The sequence below is a fragment of the Pristiophorus japonicus genome, chromosome 5, assembly GCF_044704955.1.
Source record: "Pristiophorus japonicus isolate sPriJap1 chromosome 5, sPriJap1.hap1, whole genome shotgun sequence".
NCBI classification, from domain to species: Eukaryota; Metazoa; Chordata; class Chondrichthyes; family Pristiophoridae; genus Pristiophorus; species Pristiophorus japonicus.
Window position 1 is genome coordinate 226,441,653 of NC_091981.1, and position 24,766 is coordinate 226,466,418.

At 46.0% G+C, this 24,766-nt stretch overlaps 1 protein-coding gene across 3 annotated transcripts in view; it reads right to left on the reverse strand.

The window, feature by feature from the left end:
• The window catches only part of rsu1 (Ras suppressor protein 1), a 291,182-nt gene that overhangs the window by 70,644 nt on the left and 195,772 nt on the right, over positions 1-24,766 (reverse strand). For all 3 annotated transcript variants that reach the window (XM_070880064.1, XM_070880065.1, XM_070880066.1), the window contains exon 8: positions 7,133-7,265. In XM_070880064.1, the coding sequence (XP_070736165.1) occupies positions 7,133-7,265 (133 nt within the window). The remainder of the gene's footprint in view (positions 1-7,132; positions 7,266-24,766) is intronic.

A 24,766-nucleotide genomic window follows, 5' to 3' on the forward strand; every position in this document is an offset into this window, starting at 1 on the left:
ATCTCCTCTGCACCCTCTCCATGACCTTGACATCCTTCCTAGTGTGGTGCTCAAAATTGGACACAATAATCCAGCTGAGGCCTAACCAGTGATTTGTAAAGGATTAGCATAACTTTCTTGCTTTAGTATATGGGGGTAATTCTGACCCCCAAAACCAGGTGGGTTTAGGTCAGGTGAAAAGTTAAAATGTAAAACATTTCAAACCTGACTCCAACCTACCTCAAACCCGCCCACTTCGGTTTTAATGGAGGTGGGACGGGGACGACCGATTGGCTCTCAGGAGGCGGGTCAGTCGGTAACACCTTTTAAAGGACACTGCGTGCCTCCATTTTAACAAGCTTTTATTTTAACTAATATCAGCCAGGTTTCCCTGGTCTCGGGAAACCCATCAGGTAAAAGATGGCGAGAAGGGCTCAATCTATAAGACAAGTGTATTTACAGCACGGCTTGTGGGCCAGGAGGAGCTGGAGTGTTTACTCTCGGCCCAATAAACTTACCTGTTTAAACGCTTCCCCCACCGCACTCCCCCACCAAACTACCACCCCGCATCCCCCGAACCACATTTTCCACCCCTCGTGACCTCTCCCCTGATCGCACACTTCTCCCAACCCCACCACCTCACACCACATTCCCCACCCTCCCCAGCAATCTTTCCTGCCATGACCTCCTTTCCCTGAACCACGCTCTCCCCAATGCCCCCCCCCCCACCGCCGACCACGCATTGCCCCTTTCCACCCCTATACCTCCTTCCCAACCGCGATCTCTCCCTCCCTACCTGTCTGCTCCTCTGCTGTGTCCTTCTGCTGCAGGCTTTCCCAACCGACAGACATATAGATAGAGTCAATCAAGGCTAGCTGTCGGGCGGGAAACCTGGAGAAAAAAACATCAAAGACGTCAAGAATTGCAGGATGTTCAGGAAACCTGTACTTCTACTTTCCTGTCCATAACTTCTTCCCCTCCATCAGGTCCGAATACATAGCCCTGATGATGATGATACGCCTCTATTTATAAAATGCAGGATCCCACAGTGTACAATCTGGCCTTCAGAACACATAGTGTTTTCTTAATTCCATAAATAGTACAGGAGTGCAACTAAAATTCTACTACAAATTAGGTACCAAAGCTATAAGGAGTAACTAAAACCTGGGGCCTGTTTGAACTCGAGAAATGGTACCCCATCTTGATCTCAAATTTTTCAATATTCTGAAAAAAGCTGAATCCTAATAAATTGTTTGAAATAATCAGAAACTCTAATTGGAGACACGAACATAGGGCAGAGGAGAGAGAAAGGTGAACAGTTAATGTAGATTTAACTGCTTCACAGAGGGTGGTCGATGTTTGGAACAAACTGCCCAAGGATACATGATGGATGGGGTCAACAAATGTAAGAGGGAGCTGGACAGTTTTTTTTGAAATAGTGATTGAGTGACAGAAGATAAGAGGGTACAGTATGAACTTTGTGATCAGCCAAGCGTACATTCCCATGTTGCTCATGTTATTTCAACCCACACAGAAATTTGCTACTGCTTGCACACATCCAAAATGCCACAAAAATAGAAAAACCAAAACGAGTTATTAGAGCAAAGAATGCTAATATGGCCACATTATCCACTGTAGTCATCCACTATAGTGACTAAATTTGATTTGTGCAATAGGGAAATGCATAGGATACACATTTCCCATCATCTAAACATTCCAGACAGTCAAAAAAGGACCGAAAACCATTGACTATTTAACAGTTTCAAAGAAAAAACACATGAAAAGACCATTAGCCCATGCAGTGGACAGTGCAACCGTGCACATTAACCACAGAGCCCTAAATAATGTTTGTTTTCTTTTAGGAGAAGAAAACAGGGGGGAAAAAAAAACTGTGGCCAATTCAAGAAAGACTGGAATTTTTCTCTCCAACTTCCTAAGGGCAATCAAGCTTCAGAAGACCATAACTGCCTATAGCTCACAGTGTGTCCTATCCACAAAAAAAACCAGTTCAAACCTCTCCTTGCCAATTAGCAATCTATCAGCCTCCTCCCAATCATCAAATTGTTCGAAGGAGTCATTATTGATGCCATCAAGCAACACCTACTCACTAATAACCTGCTCACTGGTCGGGGAGAGGGCGACAGGAGACGGGAGCAAATTACCTCCGATAATTGGAAATGACTTGCCAAATCCTCTTTAAAGGGCTCTATTTACCCCATAAAACATGTCTTTGCAATCTATACCAGAGGGTGATGTCTTTCTGAAAAGAAATACATCCTGACATGTAACTTTAGACTTTGTCTGCAAATCTTATAGGCATGACCTACGATTCTTATCTATTTCAAATAACCTATCAAACTATATCTAATGTCCACATTAAAAACTTTAAAACAATATCCTCTCTAAACCCAATTTTTCTCCCAAGTAAATACCCTAATTTTTCACACCTAATCTCATAACCAAGACCTCTCTCCTGGTACCCTCCTCCTGCACCCTCTCCAGAGCCTCAATATCCTTAACCAGTAATGGGGCCAAACCTGTACACAATAGTACCAGAGCCTTGTAGAAGATCAGACATGATCTTATTGAATGGCGGAGCAGGCTTGAGGGGCCAAGTGGCCTACTCCTATTTCTTACGTTTTTATTTTAAATGAAGTACAGTACTCTTGATTTTATCCGAGCAAGAGAACCTAAAATCCAGTTTGTCTTCCTTTTAGCAACCTTCTACAGCTTGTGTGTCTTTAACCAATGAGCAGCTGTTTTTGGACCCGGATAGACTTTTTAATCCATGTAGAGGATACTGCACTTGTACATATTAAATGACATCATACATGGGCCACTTCACCTACCTTTTTCAGTATGATGGATTACAGTCATCAGCGAATACGAGAATGGTTCAGTTTAAGACCTCCTCTAAATTTATATATCTTATTAAAAAGTGTGACTCACCCACTTCCTTTTACAAAAAAAAGGTGTGAAGATTAATTGATTTAAATGAAAATCTGCTAGATTTTAAATAACTGTAATGTTGCACCTGTGAGTATGCTCACGGATTTGTAGAGCTGTTGCGAATCCCCTCTATGCTTTTCAGTTCTGCATGGAGGGGTTTCCTGTACGGGCTGTTCCTGCACACTCTCCACCTTGCCATCCTCGTCTGCCGTCCAGACACGCCATGGCGCACCACCTTGCTGTCCGGAGGAGGCACGGGTTCCCAATGGACTGCACTGTACACGGGAGTTCTCCCACTATTTATTGGGGACTTGGCCTGAAGGGTGGTGCACGGAGCAGTCCTGTGCAACAAATTTTTAACGGGCTCCCAGGCCGCCTGCAATTTCTGCGGTCTGGAGGAGTCAGTGTTCCATGTTTTTATGGAATGTGCGAGGTTGCAGCCCCTATTCCATTATTTGAAGAGGTTGCTCCTCAAATTCTAGTTGCACTTTAGTCCTACACTCCTGATCTTTGGGCACCCTGTGCGGAGGGGAGCGGGTAGGTCCAAGAGCCTCCTTGTAGGACTGCTCCTGGGCATGGCCAAGGGTGCCATCAGCTGGTCCAGGCAGCGGGCAGTCGAGGGGGTCGTTCAGCCTGACTGCCTGCCTCTCTTCCGCGGTTACATCCAAGCCAGGGTGTCCCTGGAGATGGAGCACGTGGTGTCCACCGGTACGCTCACGGCCTTCCGCGAGAGGTGGGCGCCGAAGGGACTGGAGTGCATCATCACCCCCGGCAACCAAATTTTAATTTGATTTTATATGTTTTAAAGTTTAATTTGTTTTATTGCCGGGTTTTAGTGTCCCCTCCCTTTTAGCCAGGGGGCACTTGTATAATTTGTGGTTTAGTGCCCAAAAAAACCCACAAAAAAACCCCAAAAAGGGCACTTGAAAAGTGTTTGGAGTGTCCCCCCCTTTTAATCAGGGGGCACTTGATTTAATGTTCATTTTGTTTACAACTAAAAGAGTTGTAGAGCTGTTGCAAATCCCCTCCGTGCTTTTCAGTTCTGCACGGAGGGGTTTCCTGTACGGGCTGTTCCTGCACACTCTCCACCTTGCCATCCTCGTCTGCTGTCCGGACAAGCCATGGCGCACCATCTTGCCGTCCGGAGGAGACGCGGGTCCCCAATGGAGTGCACTCTACGCGGGAGTCCTCCCTCTATTTATTGGGGACTTGGCCTGGAGGGTGGTGCACGGAGCAGTCCTGTGCAATAAGTTTTTAAGTTGGTTTACGGGCTCTCAGGCCGCCTGCAATTTCTGTGGTCTGGAAAAGTCCGTGTTCCATGTTTTTATTGAATGTGCGAGGTTGCAGCCCCTGTTCCAATATGTGAAGAGGCAGCTCCTCAAATTCTGGTTGCACTTCAGTCCCACACTCCTGATCTTTGGGCACCCTGTACGGAGGGGAGCGGGCAGGCCAGAAGGCCTCCTCGTAGGACTGCTCATGGGCATGGCCAAGGGGGCCATCACCCGGTCCAGGCAGCGGGTGGTCGAGGGGGTCGTTCAGCCCGACTGCGGTTACATCCGAGCCAGGGTGTCCCTGGAGATGGAGCACGTGGTGTCCACCGGTTCGCTCGCGGCCTTCCGCGAGAGGTGGCCGTCGGAGTGACTGGATTGCATCATTTCAACCGGGAACAGAATTTTAATTTGATTTGATTTGACAAAGGTTCCCTTTATGTTGAATTGTTAATTTGTGGTTTTAGTGCCCTCAAAAAAAAAAAACAAGGAGGCACTTGATTGAAAGTTTCTGGAGTGTGACCCCCCTTTAAGCAGGGGGCACTTGTATTAATGTTCCCACACAAAATTATTGTAGAGCTGTTGCATTGTGAGTGGCTTAGCCAGTCACGTGATGTTCACGACTCAATAAAACCCCTGTCAGTTGGGTCTCGGGCATCCACGATGAGGCATGCAGTTGTTAGCCTAGAGAATGAACTGGTAATGTGTATTGTGATTGTTAAACCTTTATTAATACACCAACTAGTTCTTAAGAGCAATGTGTTGCTATGAATTCTTAAGCAAAGAACCCATGAAGAAAATACATTACAGGTGCAGCGTCGATGATCCAGAACCCTCAGGACCGAGGCCATTATGGATTCCGGGGTTTCGATCACCTTTCTGACGTCATGAATCCGGAAACACCTGAGCCCGTCACAGAGGAGCTGTTTGGGCGGTCCCTGTTACAGAGGAGCTGTTTGGGCGGGCCCTGTCACAAGGAGCTGTTTGGGCGGGCTCCGTCACAGAGGAGCTGTTTGGGCGGGCTCCGTCACAGAGGAGCTGTTTGGGCGGGCTCCGTCACAGAGGAGCTGTTTGGGCGGGTCCTGTCACAGAGGAGCTGTTTGGGCGGGTCCCGTCACAGAGGAGCTGTTTGGGCGGGCTCCGTCACAGAGGAGCTGTTTGGGCGGGCTCCGTCACAGAGGAGCTGTTTGGGCGGGTCCCGTCACAGAGGAGCTGTTTGGGCGGGTCCTGTCGCAGAGGAGCTGTTTGGGCGGGCTCCGTCACAGAGGAGCTGTTTGGGCGGGCTCCGTCACAGAGGAGCTGTTTGGGCGGGCCCTGTCACAAGGAGCTGTTTGGGCGGGCTCCGTCACAGAGGAGCTGTTTGAGCGGGTCCTGTCGCAGAGGAGCTGTTTGGGCGGGCTCCGTCACAAGGAGCTGTTTGGGCGGGTCCTGTCGCAGAGGAGCTGTTTGAGCGGATCCTGTCGCAGAGGAGCTGTTTGGGCGGGCCCTGTCACAGAGGAGCTGTTTGGGCGGGCTCCATCACAGAGGAGCTGTTTGGGCGGGTCCAGTCGCAGAGGAGCTGTTTGAGCGGATCCTGTCGCAGAGGAGCTGTTTGGGCGGGCTCCGTCACAGAGGAGCTGTTTGGGCGGGCTCCATCACAGAGGAGCTGTTTGGGCGGGCTCCGTCACAGAGGAGCTGTTTGGGCGGGCTCCGTCACAGAGGAGCTGTTTGGGCGGGCTCCGTCACAGAGGAGCTGTTTGGGCGGGCTCCGTCACAGAGGAGCTGTTTGGGCGGGCTCCGTCACAGAGGAGCTGATTGGGCGGGCTCCGTCACAGAGGAGCTGATTGGGCGGGCTCCGTCACAGAGGAGCTGTTTGGGCGGGCTCCGTCACAGAGGAGCTGTTTGGGCGGGCTCCGTCACAGAGGAGCTGTTTGGGCGGGCTCCGTCACAGAGGAGCTGTTTGGGCAGGCTCCGTCACAGAGGAGCTGTTTGGGCGGGCTCAGTCACAGAGGAGCTGTTTGGGCGGGCTCCGTCACAGAGGAGCTGTTTGGGCGGGCTCCGTCACAGAGGAGCTGTTTGGGCGGGCTCCGTCACAGAGGAGCTGTTTGGGCGGGCTCCGTCACAGAGGAGCTGTTTGGGCGGGCTCCGTCACAGAGGAGCTGTTTGGGCGGGCTCCGTCACAGAGGAGCTGTTTGGGCGGGCTCCATCACAGAGGAGCTGTTTGGGCGGGTCCCGTCACAGAGGAGCTGTTTGGGCGGGCCCTGTCACAGAGGAGCTGTTTGGGCGGGTCCCGTCACAGAGGAGCTGTTTGGGCGGGCTCCGTCACAGAGGAGCTGTTTGGGCGGGCTCCGTCACAGAGGAGCTGTTTGAGCGGGCCAGAAAGGAGGCTCCGAGGTGAATGCAGTGGCGGTGAGTGGGGCGAGGCGAGAGGCAGTGAGAGGCGGCCCTGAGGCAAAGGCAGCGGCAGCGAGCGGGGCGAGGGGCGGTGAGGCGAGGCCCAAGGTTGGGCTGTGGCAGGACCCAGAGATCAACAGGTCCGGATTCCGGAATATATTAAAAATTCCGGATGACCCTGCTCCCGATCGGTCCGGAGTTTGGATCATTGTAGAACTCTATTTTCGATGCTGCACCTGTACAACAAGTTTCATTGCTAAGGGGTAATTAAAAATATAAGTTGTAGTTGGTAAATATAAAGATTTACCATTTATTTTATTAAAGATATTTTGAAGCAACAGAAAGAATCAGGAAATCATGAGCTTCGGTATAAGAGTAAACAGGCTTGCAAGCCAAATACTAAAGATTTAAAAAAAAAATGTATTGGTATGGACAGGATATAACAAAATTAAAGGCACTACATAGATTATGAAATATTCTGTATACTATATTTATCTATGAGCAATGCACAGTAATCGACTAGTTAAACTTTAAATCAAGTGATTTCCATTCAGTCTACTTACTATTTGTAGGTTTCCGAACGAATATATTCAAAGACATGGGATACACCTAGTTGAAATTGGTCAGCAATTGGTGTAACCCAAGGGTTGTTCTCTGCTTTGAAGACTTGTTTTGGACCAGTAAGGTCTAAATTACCTGCAAAAATAGACAACATTTAAATAAGACAATGTATTGTAATGGTTTTGTTAGTGTAAAAAAAAAAGCCATTAAGCAACAAATACAAAGAAATTCGTTCTCATGAGCAATGGTTCTTAACCTATCCACCTGAAATGAATTATCTACTGTGGAGCCAACTAAATAGGTCTGCATATCAAGAACTGTCAATAGAATAAGAATCACACTCCTTTTCAATGTTTTTGCTGCATCTATAGTTGCCATCTGACATGCTTTAAGTACTCATAAAAAAGGAGCACAGAAAGCTATGTATTCAAACATCATTGCATCTGGGACCAAAAAGAAGAGTTTTCATTTAGAGACCCCAAGTGGATATTTATGAATCTGAATTGAAGGAATTTTAAGACAAAAATCAATACGAGCTTGTACAGAGTAGAACACCATAACTAGAAGCTGAAAAAACATATTTTAAAACTTTTACATGTAAAGAGAATATACTTTAGTACTCAATTTGCTAACCTTTCAGCAAAATAGCAAAAAGGCACCTCAAATCAATAGACTTCTCCCATCTCTCAAAGAGGGGGCAGAAAGACGTGCATTCTTTTTTGCAAAGATTGTGCCTCAGTCATAAAAACAGGTCAAACTATTTCTTACTTCCAGCTTTTTCTTATTTGCTAATAGGTTTCCCTACTTTTGTATTATAGGAACAGGAGTAAGCTATTCAGCCCCTCGAGCCCGAGAACATGGCTGATCTGTATCTCAACTCTGTCCACCTGTCATGGCTCCATATCCTTTTAGCAAAGATCATAGAAACATAGAAAATAAGTGCAGGAGCAGGCCATTCGGCCCTTTGAGCATGCACCGCCATTCAATATGATTATGGCTGATCATGCAACTTCAGTACCCCACTCCCGCCTTCTCTCCATACCCCCTGATCCCCTTAGCTAACTCCCTCTTGAATATATCCAGCGAACTGGACTCAACAACTTTCTGTGGTAGAGAATTCCACAGGTTCGCCACTCTCTGAGTGAAAAAGTTTCTCCTCATCTCGGTCTTATATGGCTTATCCCTTATCCTTAGACTGTGACCCCTGGTTCTGGACTTCCCCAACATCGGAAATATTCTTCCTGCAAAGAAACCTATCCAGTCCCGTGTTAATTTTATATGTTTCTAAGAGATCCCCTCTCATTCTTCTAAATTCCAGTGAGCAAAAGCCTAGCCGATCTAGTCTTTCTTCATATGCCAGTCCTGCCATCCCGGGAATTAGTCTGGTGAACCTTCGCTGCACTCCCTCAATAGCAAGCACATCCTTCCTCTGATTAGGAGACCAAAATTGCACACAATACTCAAGGTCTCACCAAGGCCCTGTACAACTGCAGTAAAGACCTCCCTGCTCCTAAACTCAAATCCTCTCGCTATGAAGCTCAGCATGTCATTTGCTTTCTTTACTGCCTGCTGTACCTGCATGCCTACCTTCAGTGACTGATGTACCATGACACCCAGGTCTCGTTGCACCTCCCCTTTTACTAATCTGTCACCATTCAGATAATAATCTGCCTTCGTGTTTTTGCCACCAAAGTGGATAACCTCACATTTATCCACATTATACTGCCTCTGCCATGCATTTGCCCATTCACCTAACCTGTCCAAGTCACTCTGCAGCCTCTTAGCGTCCTCCTCACAGCTCACACTGCCACCCATCTGCAAACTTGGGAGATATTACATCCCAGAATTTGTATATTTGTATATTTGTGATTCAAAAAAAACTCTCCAAAACTGAATTCAAAACATTTGTTCTAAATATTAACATTTTTGCCCCAAATACAGGTTTCATTCCTTGCAATAATCCTAAAACAGGAGTTCATGATAATGAAGTCATAGAATCACAGAATTGTTCAGCACAGAAGGAGGTCATTCAGCCCATCGAGTCTGTGACAGCTTGAATCTGTATCCACCACCTTATCAGATTCTGCATCCCAAATCCTAACTACTTGGTGCGTAAAAAGGTTTTTCATCATGTCACCTCTGGTTCTTTTGCCAATCACCTTAAATCTGTGCCCTCTCGTTATCGACCCTTCAGCCATTGAAAGCAGTTTCTCCTTATTTACTCTATCTAAATCCTTCATGATTTAAATACCTCTATCAAATCTCCGCTCAACCTTCTCTGCTTCAAGGAGAACAACCCCAGCTTCTCTAGTTTATCCACGTAACTATAATCCCTCATCCCTGGAACTATTCTAGTAAATCTCTTCTGTACCCTCTCCAAAGCCTTCACGTCCTTCTTAAAGTGTGGTACCCAGAATTGGACATTATGCTCAAGTTTCAGCCTGAGTTGTTCCTATTTTTTTGGAGCAACTAGTTTAAAATGGAGCATCTTAGAAATTGCAATTCTCGGCATTTAGTTTGCTCCAGTTCTAGTCAGTTACAATAGTTTCATTTTAGAACAGATTTTTTTTTCAAAAGGGGGCGTGTCCAGTCACTTACGCCTGTTTTGCAAGTTTAGGCAGCGAAAACTTACTCCAAATTAACTTTCAATGGAGTAAGTGTAGATTTTTGTACGCTCAGAAAAACCTTGCCTACACTTAGAAATCAGGCGTAGGGAACGAAAGATGGAGTGGGGGGGGGGAAGGGAAGTTTACAAATACTAAACACTTCACTTTTACAAATAAAGAGCCATCATCAATAATAACTGATAAATAAATCAATAAATCAATCAAAAAAAATTAAAAAATTAAATATAAAAAAAAACTAAAAAAAAAAAATCAATCAATAAAAAATTATTTCTACTCACCTACTGCAGCACCGGGAGCCCTCCAAACAGCGTGCTGGGACGCCCCCCCTGTGTCTCTCTCTGTTTCTGTGTTTCTGACAGCGAGGGGTGAGGGGGGAGGGAGGGAGGAGAGGAGGAGGATGAAGAGACGGGGAGGGAGGGAGAGTCGGGGAGGGAGGGAGGGAAGGAAGGAGAGGAGGGGGAGGGAGGGAATGAGAGGAGGGGGAGGGTGGAGGGAGAGGAGGGGGGAGTGGAGGGGAGAGGAGTGGAGGGGGGAAGGAGAGGGAGGGAAGGAGAGGAGGCTCAGAGGGAGGGTGAGGGAGTGGAGGTGGGGGGGGGAAAGAAAGAGAGAGAGAGGAGGGAGGGAGAGAGAGAGAGGAGGGAGGGAGAGAGAGGAGGGAGGGAGAGAGAGGAGGGAGGGAGAGAGAGGAGGGAGGGAGAGAGAGGAGGGAGAGAAGGGGGGGAAAGGAGGAGGGTGGGGGAGGGAGAGGAGGCGGGAGGGAGGGAGAGGAGGAGGAGGGAGGGAGAGAGAGGAGGAGGGGGAGGGAGAGGAGAGGCGGGGGAGGGAGGGAGAGGAGAGGGGGGAAGAGGAGGAGGGAGGGAGAGGAGGGAGGGAGAGAGAGGAAGGAGAGGAGGGGGGAGGGAGAGGAGGGGGGGGAAAGGAGGAGGGGGGAAAGGAGGAGGGGGGAAAGGAGGAGGGGGGGAAAGGAGGAGGGGGGGAAAGGAGGAGGGGGGGAAAGGAGGAGGGGGGGAAAGGAGGAGGGGGGGAAAGGAGGAGCGGGGGAAAGGAGGAGGGGGGGAAAGGAGGAGGGGGGGAAAGGAGGAGGGGGGGAAAGGAGGAGGGGGGGAAAGGAGGAGGGGGGGAAAGGAGGAGGGGGGGAAAGGAGGAGGGGGGGAAAGGAGGAGGGGGGAAAGGAGGAGGGGGGGGGAGGGAGAGGAGGCGGGAGGGAGGGAGGGAGAGGAGGAGGGGGGAGGGAGAGAGAGGAGGAGGGAGAGGAGAGGCGGGGAGGGAGGGAGAGGAGAGGGGGAAGAGGAGGGGGGAGGGAGAGAGAGGGGAGAGGAGAGGGGGGGAGAGAGAGGGGAGAGGAGAGGGGGGGAGAGGAGGGGGGGGGGAAGAGAGAGGAGGGAGGGAGTGGGAGGGAGGGAGGGAGAGAGTGGGAGAGAGGGAGAGGAGAGGAGAGGAGAGGGGGGAGAGGAGGAGGGGAGAGGGAGAGAAAGGAGGAGGGAGAGAAAGGAGGAGGGAGAGAAAGGAGGGAGGGAGTGGGAGAGAGGGAGGGAGAGGAGGGAGGGAGAGAGTGGGAGAGAGGGAGGGCGAGAAGGGAAGAGAGCAGGGCGGAGAGGCTGAACGGGTCGGGCCTCTGCTGCCGCCGCTACTTCGGGTGGGGCCCGCCCCCAGCGAGATGCCGGATGGCCGGGCACCGCTGACAACAGTGGGGGGGGGGGGGGGGCGGGGAAGAGAAGAGGGAGTGGGGGGGAGGGAGCTGAACGGGAGGGAGAGGAGGGAGAGGAGGAAGGAGGAGGGGGGAAGGAGAGAGAGGAGGAGGGGGGGCTCGGTGAGCCCATTCGGCCAGGGCTAGGGTCGGGCCCCTCCCACGCAGCCTCGGGGCCTGGAGCTACTGCACATGCGCGCACGTGTAGGGGTCCCGGCACTGTTTTTAGTGCCGGGACCTGGCTCCGCCCCCGACCCCTTGTGCTGCGCCACGCCGAGCACGAAGACGTCCCAAGGAGACCGGAGAATCACAAGGTAAGTTTTCTGCGCCCTTTTTCTTCCAGAAATTCGGTGCACCTTATGGAGATGCGCCATTTTTCCACAGGGCGGAAACTTGGGCCCAATATTCCAGCTGGAGCCGAACTAGTGTTTTGTATAGGTTTGCATAACTTACTGGCTTTTGTACTCTGTGCCTCTATTTATAAAGCCCAGGAACCTATCTGCACTGCTTTGTTAACCTGTCCTGTCACTTTCAAAGATTGGTGCACAAGCACCCCCAGGTCTCTCTTTTCTTGCGCCCCCTTTAAAAGTGTACCATTTAGTGTGTATGGTCTTGCCTTAGTCTTCCGACCAAAATGTATCACCTCACACTTCTCTGCATTGAATATCATCTGCCATGTGTCCATCCATTTCACCAGCCTGCTTATAGAAACATAGAAACATAGAAAATAGGTGCAGGAGCAGGCCATTCAGCCCTTCTAGCCTGCACCGCCATTCAATGAGTTCATGGCTGAACATGAAACTTCAGTACCCCCTTCCTGCTTTCTCGCCATAACCCTTGATCCCCCGAGTAGTAAGGACTTCATCTAACTCCCTTTTGAATATATTTAGTGAATTGGCCTCAACTACTTTCTGTGGTAGAGAATTCCACAGGTTCACCACTCTCTGGGTGAAGAAGTTTCTCCTCATCTCGGTCCTAAATGGCTTACCCCTTATCCTCAGACTGTGACCCCTGGTTCTGGACCTCCCCAACATTGGGAACATTCTTTCTGCATCTAACCTGTCTAAACCCGTCAGAATTTTAAACGTTTCTATGAGGTCCCCTCTCATTCTTCTGAACTCCAGTGAATACAAGCCCAATTGATCCAATCTTTCTTGATAGGTCAGTCCCGCCATCCCGGGAATCAGTCTGGTGAACCTTCGCTGCACTCCCTCAATAGCAAGAATGTCCTTCCTCAAGTTAGGAGACCAAAACTGTACACAATACTCCAGGTGTGGCCTCACCAAGGCCCTGTACAACTGTAGCAACACCTCCCTGCCCCTGTATTCAAATCCCCTCGCTATGAAGGCCAACATGCCATTTGCTTTCTTAACCGCCTGCTGTACCTGCATGCCAACCTTCAATGACTGATGTACCATGACACCCAGGTCTCGTTGCACCTTCCCTTTTCCTAATCTGTCACCATTCAGATAATAGTCTGTCTCTCTGTTTTTACCACCAAAGTGGATAACCTCACATTTATCCACATTATACTTCATCTGCCATGCATTTGCCCACTCACCTAACCTATCCAAGTCACTCTGCAGCCTAATAGCATCCTCCTCGCAGCTCACACTGCCACCCAACTTAGTATCATCCGCAAATTTGGAGATACTGCATTTAATCCCCTCGTCTAAATCATTAATGTACAATGTAAACAGCTGGGGCCCCAGCACAGAACCTTGCGGCACTCCACTAGTCACTGCCTGCCATTCTGAAAAGTACCCGTTTACTCCTACTCTTTGCTTCCTGTCTGACAACCAGTTCTCAATCCACGTCAGCACACTACCCCCAATCCCATGTGCTTTAACTTTGCACATTAATCTCTTGTGTGGGACCTTGTCGAAAGCCTTCTGAAAGTCCAAATATACCACATCAACTGGTTCTCCTTTGTCCACTTTACTGGAAACATCCTCAAAAAATTCCAGAAGATTTGTCAAGCATGATTTCCCTTTCACAAATCCATGCTGACTTCGACCTATCATGTCACCATTTTCCAGATGCACTGCTATGACATCCTTAATAATTGATTCCATCATTTTACCCACTACCGAGGTCAGGCTGACCGGTCTATAATTCCCTGTTTTCTCTCTCCCTCCTTTTTTAAAAAGTGGGGTTACATTGGCTACCCTCCACTCCATAGGAACTGATCCAGAGTCAATGGAATGTTGGAAAATGACTGTCAATGCATCCGCTATTTCCAAGGCCACCTCCTTAAGTACTCTAGGATGCAGGCCATCAGGCCCTGGGGATTTATCGGCCTTCAATCCCATCAATTTCCCCAACACAATTTCCCGACTAATAAAGATTTCCCTCAGTTCCTCTTCCTTACTAGACCCTCTGACCCCTTTTATATCCGGAAGGTTGTTTGTATCCTCCTTAGTGAATACCGAACCAAAGTACTTGTTCAATTGATCCGCCATTTCTTTGTTCCCCGTTATGACTTCCCCTGATTCTGACTGCAGGGGACCTACGTTTGTCTTCACCAACCTTTTTCTCTTTACATACCTATAGAAACTTTTGCAATCCGCCTTAATGTTCCCTGCAAGCTTCTTCTCGTACTCCATTTTCCCTGTCCTAATCAAACCCTTTGTCCTCCTCTGCTGAGTTCTAAATTTCTCCCAGTCCCCAGGTTCGCTGCTATTTCTGGCCAATTTGTATGCCACTTCCTTGGCTTTAATACTATCCCTGATTTCCCTAGATAGCCACGGTTGAGCCACCTTCCCCTTTTTATTTTTACGCCAGACAGGAATGTACAATTGTTGTACTTCATCCATGCGGTCTCTAAATGTCTGCCATTGCCCATCCACAGTCAACCCCCTAAGTATCATTCGCCAATCTATCCTAGCCAATTCACGCCTCATACCTTCAAAGTTACCCTTCTTTAAGTTCTGGACCATGGTCTCTGAAATTACTGTTTCATTCTCCATCCTAATGCAGAATTCCACCATATTATGGTCACTCTTCCCCAAGGGGCCTCGCACAATGAGATTGCTAATTAATCCTCTCTCATTACACAACACCCAGTCTAAGATGGCCTCCCCCCTAGTTGGTTCCTCAACATATTGGTCTAGAAAACCATCCCTTATGCACTCCAGGAAATCCTCCTCCACCGTATTGCTTCCAGTTTGGCTAGCCCAATCTATGTGCATATTAAAGTCACCCATTATAACTGCTACACCTTTATTGCATGCACCCCTAATTTCCTGTTTGATGCCCTCCCCAACATCCCTACTACTGTTTGGAGGTCTGTACACAACTCCTACTAACGTTTTTTGCCCTTTGTCTTCTTGAAATTCATTACTATCTTCCTCACTGTACTACACTGTCAAGTTCCGTGTCATCTGCAAAATTCTAAATTGTGCCCTGTACCCCCAAGTCACTAATGTATATCACACACATATTTTGATCAGTAATATAGCATCTTAAGGCAAGGCAATGCTCAAAAATAAATGAGCCTAAATGAAGACAACCATGTCATTGGAAAATTAATTTTAATATAGACAAATGAGAAGTAGTACATTTTGGTAGGAAGAATAGGAGGCTTCTTGCAAAATAAGTGTCTAAATGGCATAGGGAAGCATTGGGATCTGGGGGTACAGATACACAAATCACCAAAAGTAGTGATGCAAGTTAAAGCCATTAAAAAAAGCAAAGCACTGGGGTTTATTTCCAGAGGGATAGAATTGAGATGCAGAGAAATTATGTTAAACTTGTATCAAACCTTGGTTAGACCACACTGGAGTACTGTGAACAGTTCTGGGGGTGGAAATTCAGGGTCCGGATAAGGCCTGTGTCCGCTGTTTAGCAGTGGCCAATGCGGCAGAAACGAGTGCCCGCCACGACCCAAATTCAGCTTGGGAATTTTTCGGCCTGTCCCCACTTCTGCCCGCTGTTGCAGACTGCCGCAAACACGTCATCAAAGCCCGCACCTCCAGCACACTTTGTCCTAAATTTACCTTAAAAAAGCGCCGATCCGCCGCGTGGTGCCCTCAACAGCTTTTTCTGTCGGTGCACCTGGTTTCTTGTCTCTAAGCCACGGCAGCACTTCAACGGGAGGGCGCACTGCCGCGGTCGCCATGTTTTAATTTTTGCCAGCCGACTTATCAGAACTGAGAGTTTATACCTATCAGGAAAGATTAAACAGGCTGGGGTTCCTTTCTCTAGAAAGAGAAGATTGATGGGTGACCTAATAGAGGTCTTTTAAGATTATAAAAGGGTTTCGCGCCACACTAGGGCCAGGCAATGACCATCTCCAACAAGAGAATGTCCAACCACCGCCCCATGGCATTCAACAGGATTACCAACGCCTAATCTCCTACCATCAACATCTTGGGAGGTCACCATTGACTAGAAACTTAACTGGACCAGCCACAAATACTGTGACTACAAGCGCAGGTCAGAGGCTGGGTATTCTGCGATGAATAACTCACCTCCAGACTCCCCAAAGCCTTTCCACCATCTACAAGGCACAAATCAGGAGAATGATGGAATACTCTCCACTTGCCAGGATCAGTGCAGCTCCAACAACACTCAAGAAGCTTGACACCATCCAGGACAAAGCAGGGGTACGGTAGTATAGTGGTTATGTTACTGGATTAATGATCCAGAGACACGAGTTTATGGCAGCAGGGACATTTAAATTCAGTGAATTAAATAATTAAATAAATCGATAATAAAAATGGTGACATGAAACTACTGGCCTTGCCAGTGATGCCCACATCCTGTAAATAATTTTTTTTTAAAGATTTCACTTTGGGGCTAATAGCATCCAGCAATTTTCTTGATGTCTAAGCCCATAATCCAAACATACCAGGCCAATCAGGACATGAAGTGAGACAATCTCCAAGAGGTGCTGTAGCAGCTAGCAAATCTGTATTTTATTTACACACAGGCTTCTTGTATTGCATTCCATTTTATAATAATTGAGCGTAGAATAAATCAGCAACAGTACAGGTTACTATCAGTATGCATGCATAGTAGAGGAGAGTGAATACGCTGAAAACTATCACTCCTACCCAATAATAGTGGCACGAAGAGCTATAAACTCACCATCACACAGTGGCGCCGGCCGTACTACACCAGTAGGCAGGAACCATCCACAAGAATGGTGGTAAAGCTGCCGAGGCACAAGTCCATTATTTTAATCCTAATTATATGGCTTACATTAAATATTGCCTCTGCCTATAATGTTAAACATTTTATTGTATTCAATCTCTTCAGCTGAATTAAAAGAAAAAAATAGTTGAATTTGAAGTCTTAATTAATTATGAGAAAGGGGAATTTTTTTTTTTTTTTAAAAAGAGGATGGAGAGAGGATTCGGAAAAGCATCTGATAGCGAAAAAGGTTGGTGGGGGAAGAAAACATTCCCTCCATATAGATCAGAGAATATCCCAGCATTTCCCCCCCTCCCCCTTGTAACCTGCCCCATTAATCACCCGCATTACTGCTATTGGTCATGTAACAACGACTAGCATCCCTTAATAGCCTATTTCATAAAATGTTGAGAATCAGCTGATGTTACTTCAACAGCACAGATGGTTCTAGCTGAAGATGGAATTCAATGTCAGCTACACAACCACATTTAAAATTCACATATATATTTGAGTTGCCAAGTTCCACAAATAAGTTTCATTAGAAATGTTTATATTGCACAAAGCCAGTAGCACCAATCCCTGAAGCGCAGGTTTCATGCAGCGAGCTACAACCAGAATATAACCTTGCCAGGTTCAGCCAAGGTCAGTGGTCTTGTCGATGCAGTAAAAACGCATTTCTCACCCACCACCCACAGCTAGTCATGGCAAGTTTATGGCATCACAAATTGGTACCATTAGCATGGGTCGCAATAGCTGCTTTTATATTGTGCTGTGTAGCCGAGATACACCAAGATCCCTAAATCTTCACCACATACAGCAGCGTACATGAATCAGCAAGCTGCAGGTGACATGAGAGCCAAGCCCAATCCTGTCCTCACACCATCCACACGTGCTTACTTCCATCAGGATCTGGAACCCTAGGAGGTTTTCCTCTCCCTAACCATGGATACCAAGGTCATTTGTAGCACCCCAACCAGTGTCCTGGCTGAGATCAGCAAACTCATCACTGATTCAAAACGTTTCTGTTCTGTATAATTCAGCTAATCACCGCCTTAACGAGTCACTGGGCAGACTGAGACGATACAAGGTTATAAATAAGCTACTACAGATATTCAACGTAAATGACATGGCATTGCTTCCATGGTTTGAGCATTTCCGGAACCAACATTCAAAAGAACCAACTTTACATGTCCATATATTGGGATACATTTTCTTTTATACACTAAAATTAGTGGAAAAAGTTGGTGAGTATAAATTAAATATGCCCGCCTTATAATGACAGCAATTTTTGTTAAACAGAGATCGGTGAATAAAGAAAAATATACCCAACTGCAGGGTTTCACATTATTCTAAATTGATGTAGAAAAGGAGGCACTTGCCAGTCACTTTTGATCAATATGCATTAATAATAATGAATTTGATGTAAGCAACTATTTTTCTTTGAAAACAATCGATTTAAAACTCAGAACACTTGCATGCAAACAGCAGTGATATACAGCAAATAATGGGAAAAAGCAGGTAGTAAAAATACAGTTGAAATACATTTAGGGAAATAATAGGAACATAAGAAAATCACAGGGAAAAAAACTGGTCCATCTACAATAAACTAATTAGGCTTAGAGAACTGAGCACCTCCTAATAATGTGCCACAATATACTACCTTATTTTTTGAAAGGCATTATCACTTTATAAAGAGCACGGTGTTCAAGTTAGACAGTAAACTGTGTCATTTTTCGACAATTAATCAATAAAACTGCCTGTTTTCTCACTTAACTTTTCTGATTTCTGTTCTTGGCAAGCTCCATTATTCAGTAACACATGCAGGAAGCGTTTCACCTTTCTGTCAGACAGAAGCGATAGCCTTAGCTGTTGTATGCTCCAGTGCTTCCAGACAGGGAATTCACACCCAACACCCTCATCTGCGACTCAAGCAGCTTTAGCATTCTAACTAGGATCAAACAGCAGGCAACGGGATTAAGCAATATGACAAAAGCAACCTAATAAGCTAAAACCACTCAATTCTAAAGCTACGGTGGATAGATCTAAAACACGAGTATCTGCAGTTCACTGTTCAATCTTCAGCAACAGGCCACAAGGGAAAGTAGGCTGCATAGCGATTAGCTGCAACCCTCCAACCGAAATAGGCTTTATAGCTAGAAAAGATCATGTGTCACTCAAAAAGGTTTCAGCCTGGTGTAGCCAAACTGATTAGTGGGAGCAGCGACTATACAAATTCCTGTACACGAAGTCTAACACATTAACTTAAGCATTTTCCCCACATAACTTTAAAAATGGACAGGATAGTAATGAATTCAATTATTTTGGCCATTCTGTCAATGTACACAGTTTAATTGTTTTTGTGAGGCTTCAAAATATAAAATCTCACCAGGAGGTATTTGTCACCTATAGCTTGAACCTGGGCAGAACCAGTAACTTATTATCTGTATTAAGCAACCTAGGGAATTCTACCTTCTGCTTCCAACCTTTTATTAGGTCTGTCATTTTATTTGGGATATTTTCAGATCAATTTAGTTAGTTTATTCATACATGGATGATGTATTGATTGGATATTCTCCTGCAACTTTCTGTATGGCACTAAAACATAAAAGTATACAACCAAAGCATAAAACTTATACACCACCAAAATAAAATAAAAAGTTTACCATGAAGGATGGCACATTCAATATAGAACTATGCTGGATTTATATAGGAACAGGAGGCTAATATTTATCACTCAATCAACATAACAAAAACAGATTATCTGGTCATTATCACATTGCTGTTTGTGGGAGCTTGCTGTGCACAAATTGGCTGTTGCGTTTCCTACATTACAATAGTGACTACAATCCAACAAGTACTTCATTGGCAGTAAAGCATTTTGCGATGCCTAGTGGTCGTGAAAGGCGCTATATAAATGCACCTCTTCACTAATCTAAATGTGCAGTTATACATAAACTACTGATGCCAGACCAAGATTGGGGAGAAGTGTGTCCACTCACTGGATATATTTAATTAAACTCTGGGTAAGTTTCAAAGTGTCTGTTGGACCTCCAAGTAACTTTTAAAACTTACACCATTTAGGATTGACATCAAATGAATTGTAACTCAGTGTAAGACTGTCTCCACCAAGGAGATATCACATCACTCCTCAATGGTGTCAGGTTGGGGCCAGAGTCATCATTCAATTTCAGCACTGTTCATACTTTAAATTCAGGATCCTTGTGAATTAGAAATGCGAACATTTAATTATAAACAAAATTAAAATATAAATTGAAATATAAACAAAAGCAAAGTGGGCAAGATATCCTTTTATTTTCTGTTCAAGGCAGGGGATCTATTCAGACACACACACGGGCAGTACAACACACTCCCTGACCCAATTTGCTCCTTATATTCATGTCAAGAGAAGCAAAAGTACAAGCAGGTCCCATTAAAAAAAAAATCAAGAATTTTGGTTGGGACAGAAGTTAGGGATGGGCAATAAATGATGGTCCTGCCAGCGATGCCCACATCCCAGGAACAAATGAGAAAAGTTAGGAGGTAGACAATTGCCATGTTTTATATGATACTGGAGATGTACCTGCAGAATCTGCCAACATTTAAAGCAATGGAACTCTGCAAGAGGTTCAAGCGTATCCAAAATTTTCTAAGTTCACTGACCCCAAAATTCTGGGAGTCCCTCTCTGCTGACGTGACGGAGTGGAATTCCTGGCTGCCCGCGTCCATGGATGGGGATCCCATCCCATACTGCAGGGATGGCGGCATCAACATAAATCGGGGCAGGCACCCTACTCCTGCGAGCGTGCGTCAGAGGCAACGACAGCCAGCGGGGAAATCGGAGTATAGGAACAGGAGTAAACGATTCAGCCCCTCGAGCCTTTTCCACCATTTAATGAGATCGTGGCTGATCTGCAGCCTGACTCCATCCACCCACGTTGGCTCCATATCCCTCAACACCTTTGGCTAGCAAAAACCCATCGATCTCAGATTTAAAATTATTAATTCAGCTAACATCTATGGCTTTTGATCGATAATTGCACACTTCTACCACCCTTTTGAGTGAAGAAGTGTTTCCCAACTTCTCTCCTGAATGGTCTAGTTCTGATGTTCCAGTTGTGACCCCTAGTCCTAGACTCCCTCGCCAGCAGAAAAAAATTCTGTCTATCCTATTAATTCTTTGCAAAATCCTAAAAAACCCAATCAATTCACCCCTTATTCTTCTATATTCCAGGGAATACAAGCCTAATTTATGTAATCTCTCCTCATAATTTAGTCCTTGGAACCCTGGTAATATCCTTGTGAATCTGCATTGCACTCCTTCCAAGGCCAATGTATCCTTTCTAAGGCGAGGTGCCCAGAACGGTACACACAGTGCTCCAGATGTGGTCTAGCCAAGGTTTTGTATAGCTGTAGCAAAGCCTCCTCCCCTTTATGGGGTCAAGTTTCGGCCTGAGTTGCTCCTATTTTTTTGGAGCAACTGGTTTAGAATGGAGTATCTTAGAAATTGCAATTCTCGGCATTTAGTTTGCTCCAGTTCTAGTCAGTTAGAACAGTTTCATTTAAGAACAGTTTTTTTTCAAAAGGGGGCGTGTCCAGCCACTTACGCCTGTTTTGCAAGTTTAGGCAGCGAAAACTTACTCCAAACTAACTTAGACTGGAGTAGGTGTAGATTTTGGTACGCTCAGAAAAACCTTGTCTACACTTAGAAATCAGACGTAAGGAAGAGAGATGGGGGGGGGGGGGTGGGGAAGGGACGTTTACAAGCATGAAACACATCACTTTTACAAATAAGGAGCCATCATCAATAATAAATGATAAATAAATCAATAAATCAATCAAAAAAAAATCAATAAATACAAAAATAAGTTTCTACTCACCGACTGCAGCACCGGGAGCCCTCCAACAGCATGCTGGGACAGGCCCCCCCCCCCCAGTGTCTCTCTCTCTCTCTGTCTGTCAGTGTCTCTGTGTTTCTGACAGCGAGGGGTGGGGGAGGGGAGGGGAGAGGAAGGGGGAGGAAGAGGAGGGAGGGAAAGAGAAGATGGGGAGGAGAGGGTGGGAGGGGGGGGAAAGAGAGAGGAGAGAGGGGGGGGGAAGAGGGGGGGGCGGCAGACCAGGAGCAGGAGCGGGAGCTGGGGGATGCAGGAGAGAGGCAGACCGGGAGCTGGAGCTGGCGAGGTGGAGGTGGGGTTGCGGGAGAGAGCCGGAGCCAGAGCAGGAGCTCGAGGAGGGGAGGTCCAGTCCGATCTTCGCCGCCCCAGTGAGCCCATTCAGCCAGGGCTAGGGGCGGCGTGCTTCGGGCCCCTCCCACACAGCCTCGGTCGCCAGGAGCTACTGCACATGCGCGCACACTCTAGCGCATATGTGCAGAGGTCCCGGCACTGTTTTCAGCGCCGGGACCCAGCTCCGCCCCCCACAGTTTGTGCTGCGCTGCGCCGAGGGCCTGGATCGACCTGAGGGAGGGGAGAATACTGAGGTAAGTTTCAGGCGCGGTTATGAGCGCGGAAATCAGGCATGGCTCGCGGGGCTAAGCCATTCCAGATGCGACCCGAAACTTGACTCCTATATTCTAGCTGTCTAGATATAAAGGCTAATATTCCATTAGCATTTTTGATTATTTTGTGTACATGACCACTACATTTTAGCGAGCTGTGTACATGGACCCCTAGGACCTCCAATGTTCCTAGCTTATCAATAAATAATACTCGGATGTGTCCTTTTTTGGTCCAAAATGGATGACCTCACACTTAATTGTGTTCAAATCCATCTGCCAGAGTTTTGTCCACTCACTTGATCTATCAATGTCCCTTATGGCATTTACAGAAGCCTAGCAGTAATGCGACTAGACTAGTAATCCAGAGGCTGGATTAATAATTCAGGGAATGAGAGTTCAAAAGCCATCATGGCAATTTGAAAATTTGAATTCAGTTTTAATGCACTGGAAATAAAAAGCTAGTATCAATAGAAGTGACCAAAAGGCTATTTAGTTATTTTCTTGCGTCAGCCGTGGCTCAGCGAGTAGCACACTTGTTCTGAATCAGAAGGTTGAGTGCGAGAGTCCTGCTCCAGAGACTCGAGCACAAAAATCTTAGCTGAAACACTACTGCAGTACTGAGGGAATGCTGTACTGTTGGAGTTGCCATCTTTTGGATGAGACATTAAACCGAGGCACTGTCTCCACTCTCCGGTGGATATAAAAGATCTCATGGTACTATTTTGAAGAAGAGCAGGGGAATTATCCCCAGTGTCCTGGCCAATATTTATCCCTGAATCGACATCAGATTGGTGTTTATGGGACTTTGCTATGCGCAAATTGGCTGCTGCGTTTTCTACAGTGACTACAATTTAAAAGTACTTAATTTGCTGTCAAGTGCTTTGGGATGTCCTGAGGTTGTACAAAACGCTATATAAATTCAAGTCGTTCTTTATAATTTTATGCGCTCATCTACACTACTTACTATCTCACCTATCTTTGTGTCCTCGATAAACTTGGATATATGGTTCTCTATTATGTTATACAAGTCATTAATAAATATATAGTGAATAGTTGATGCCGCAGCACAGATCCGCACAAATCCTTGTGGGACATCACTAGTCATCTCCTTCCAATTCAAGTACATACCCATTATCCCTACTAACTATCACCTAACCAGGTCAACAATTTGCCTTCAATTCCATGAGCTTTAATTTTAACTTAACAGTCTCTTATGCTGAACCTTATCGAATGCCTTCTGGATGTCCACATAAACCACATCCATAGACATTTCCTGTCTACTACTTTAGTTACTTCCTCAAAAAATTCAATTGGGTTGGTTATGTTTAACGAACCTAATACAAATCAATGTTGGCTCTCTCTAATCAGCTCACATTTCTTCAGGTGCTCAGTTACTTTGTCCTTAATTATAGATTCCAATGACTTCATCAACAGGTTTATAAATTTACTGGTTTCTCTCTCACACCTTTCTTAAATATGTGCAATTTTCCAATCTTAAATGGGCAATTCCTCAATTGAAAGCTTTGGAAGATTATGGCTAAACCCTAGGGTGGAAACCATCAGGTGCTGGGGATGTATCAATCTTTAGTGCCATTATTTTTTCTAATACTTTTTTTGCTTACTTTAACTTTAGTGAATTTCAGTCCTTGATTCATTATCAATTTCCCCAAATGTCAGGTGTATCATCCTCTTGCTCTACTGTGAAGACTGACACAAAGTCATTATTCAACTAGTCAGCCATTTCCTTATTTTCTTTTGCAATATTACCCCCCTCTGTTTATCGGGCCCACACTACCCTTTACCTTTTAATACAATTGTAAAAACTGATGTTAATCTTGATATCCCTCGTAAGTTTTATGAAAAGGAAATCATGTTTGACAAATTTATTAGAGTTCTTTGAGGAGGTAACGAGCAGGGTGGATAAAGGAGAACCAATGGATGTAGTGCATTTGGATTTCCAAAAGGCATTCGATAAGGTTCCACCTAAAAAGTTACTACACAAGATAAGAACTCATGGTGTTGAGGGTAATATATTAGCATGGCTAGAGGAATGGCTAACTAACAGAAAACAGAGAGTCAGGATATATGGGTCATTTTCAGGTTGGCAAACTGTAACTAGTGGGGTGCTGCAGGGGTCAGTGCTGGGCCTCAACTATTTACAATCTATATTAATGACTTGGATGAAGGGACTGAGTTTATTGTAGCCACATTTTCTGACGATACAAAGTGGGAAAGCATGTTGTGAGGAGGACAGAGTCTGCAAAGGGATATAGATAGATTAAGTGAATGGGCAAACATTTGGCAGATAGAGTATAATTTGGTAGGAAGAATAGAAACACAAAATATTATTTAAATGGAGAGAGACTACAGAATGCTGCGGTACAGAGGGATCTGAGTGTCCTTGGTACATGAAACACAAAAAGTTAGCATGCAGGTATAGCAAGTAATTAAGACTTACATTTATATAGTGCCTTTCACAAGCATCGGAAGTCTCAAAGTGCTTTACAGCCAATGAAGTACGTTTTGAAGTGTAGTCACTGTTGTAATTAGGAAGGCAAATGGAATGTTGGCCTTTATTGCAGGGCGGAAGGAGTATAAAAGTAGGGAAGTCTTGCTACAACTGTACAGGGCATTGGTGAGACCATACCTCAAGTACTGGTAGAGTTTTGGTCTCCTTATTTAAAGAGCGCAA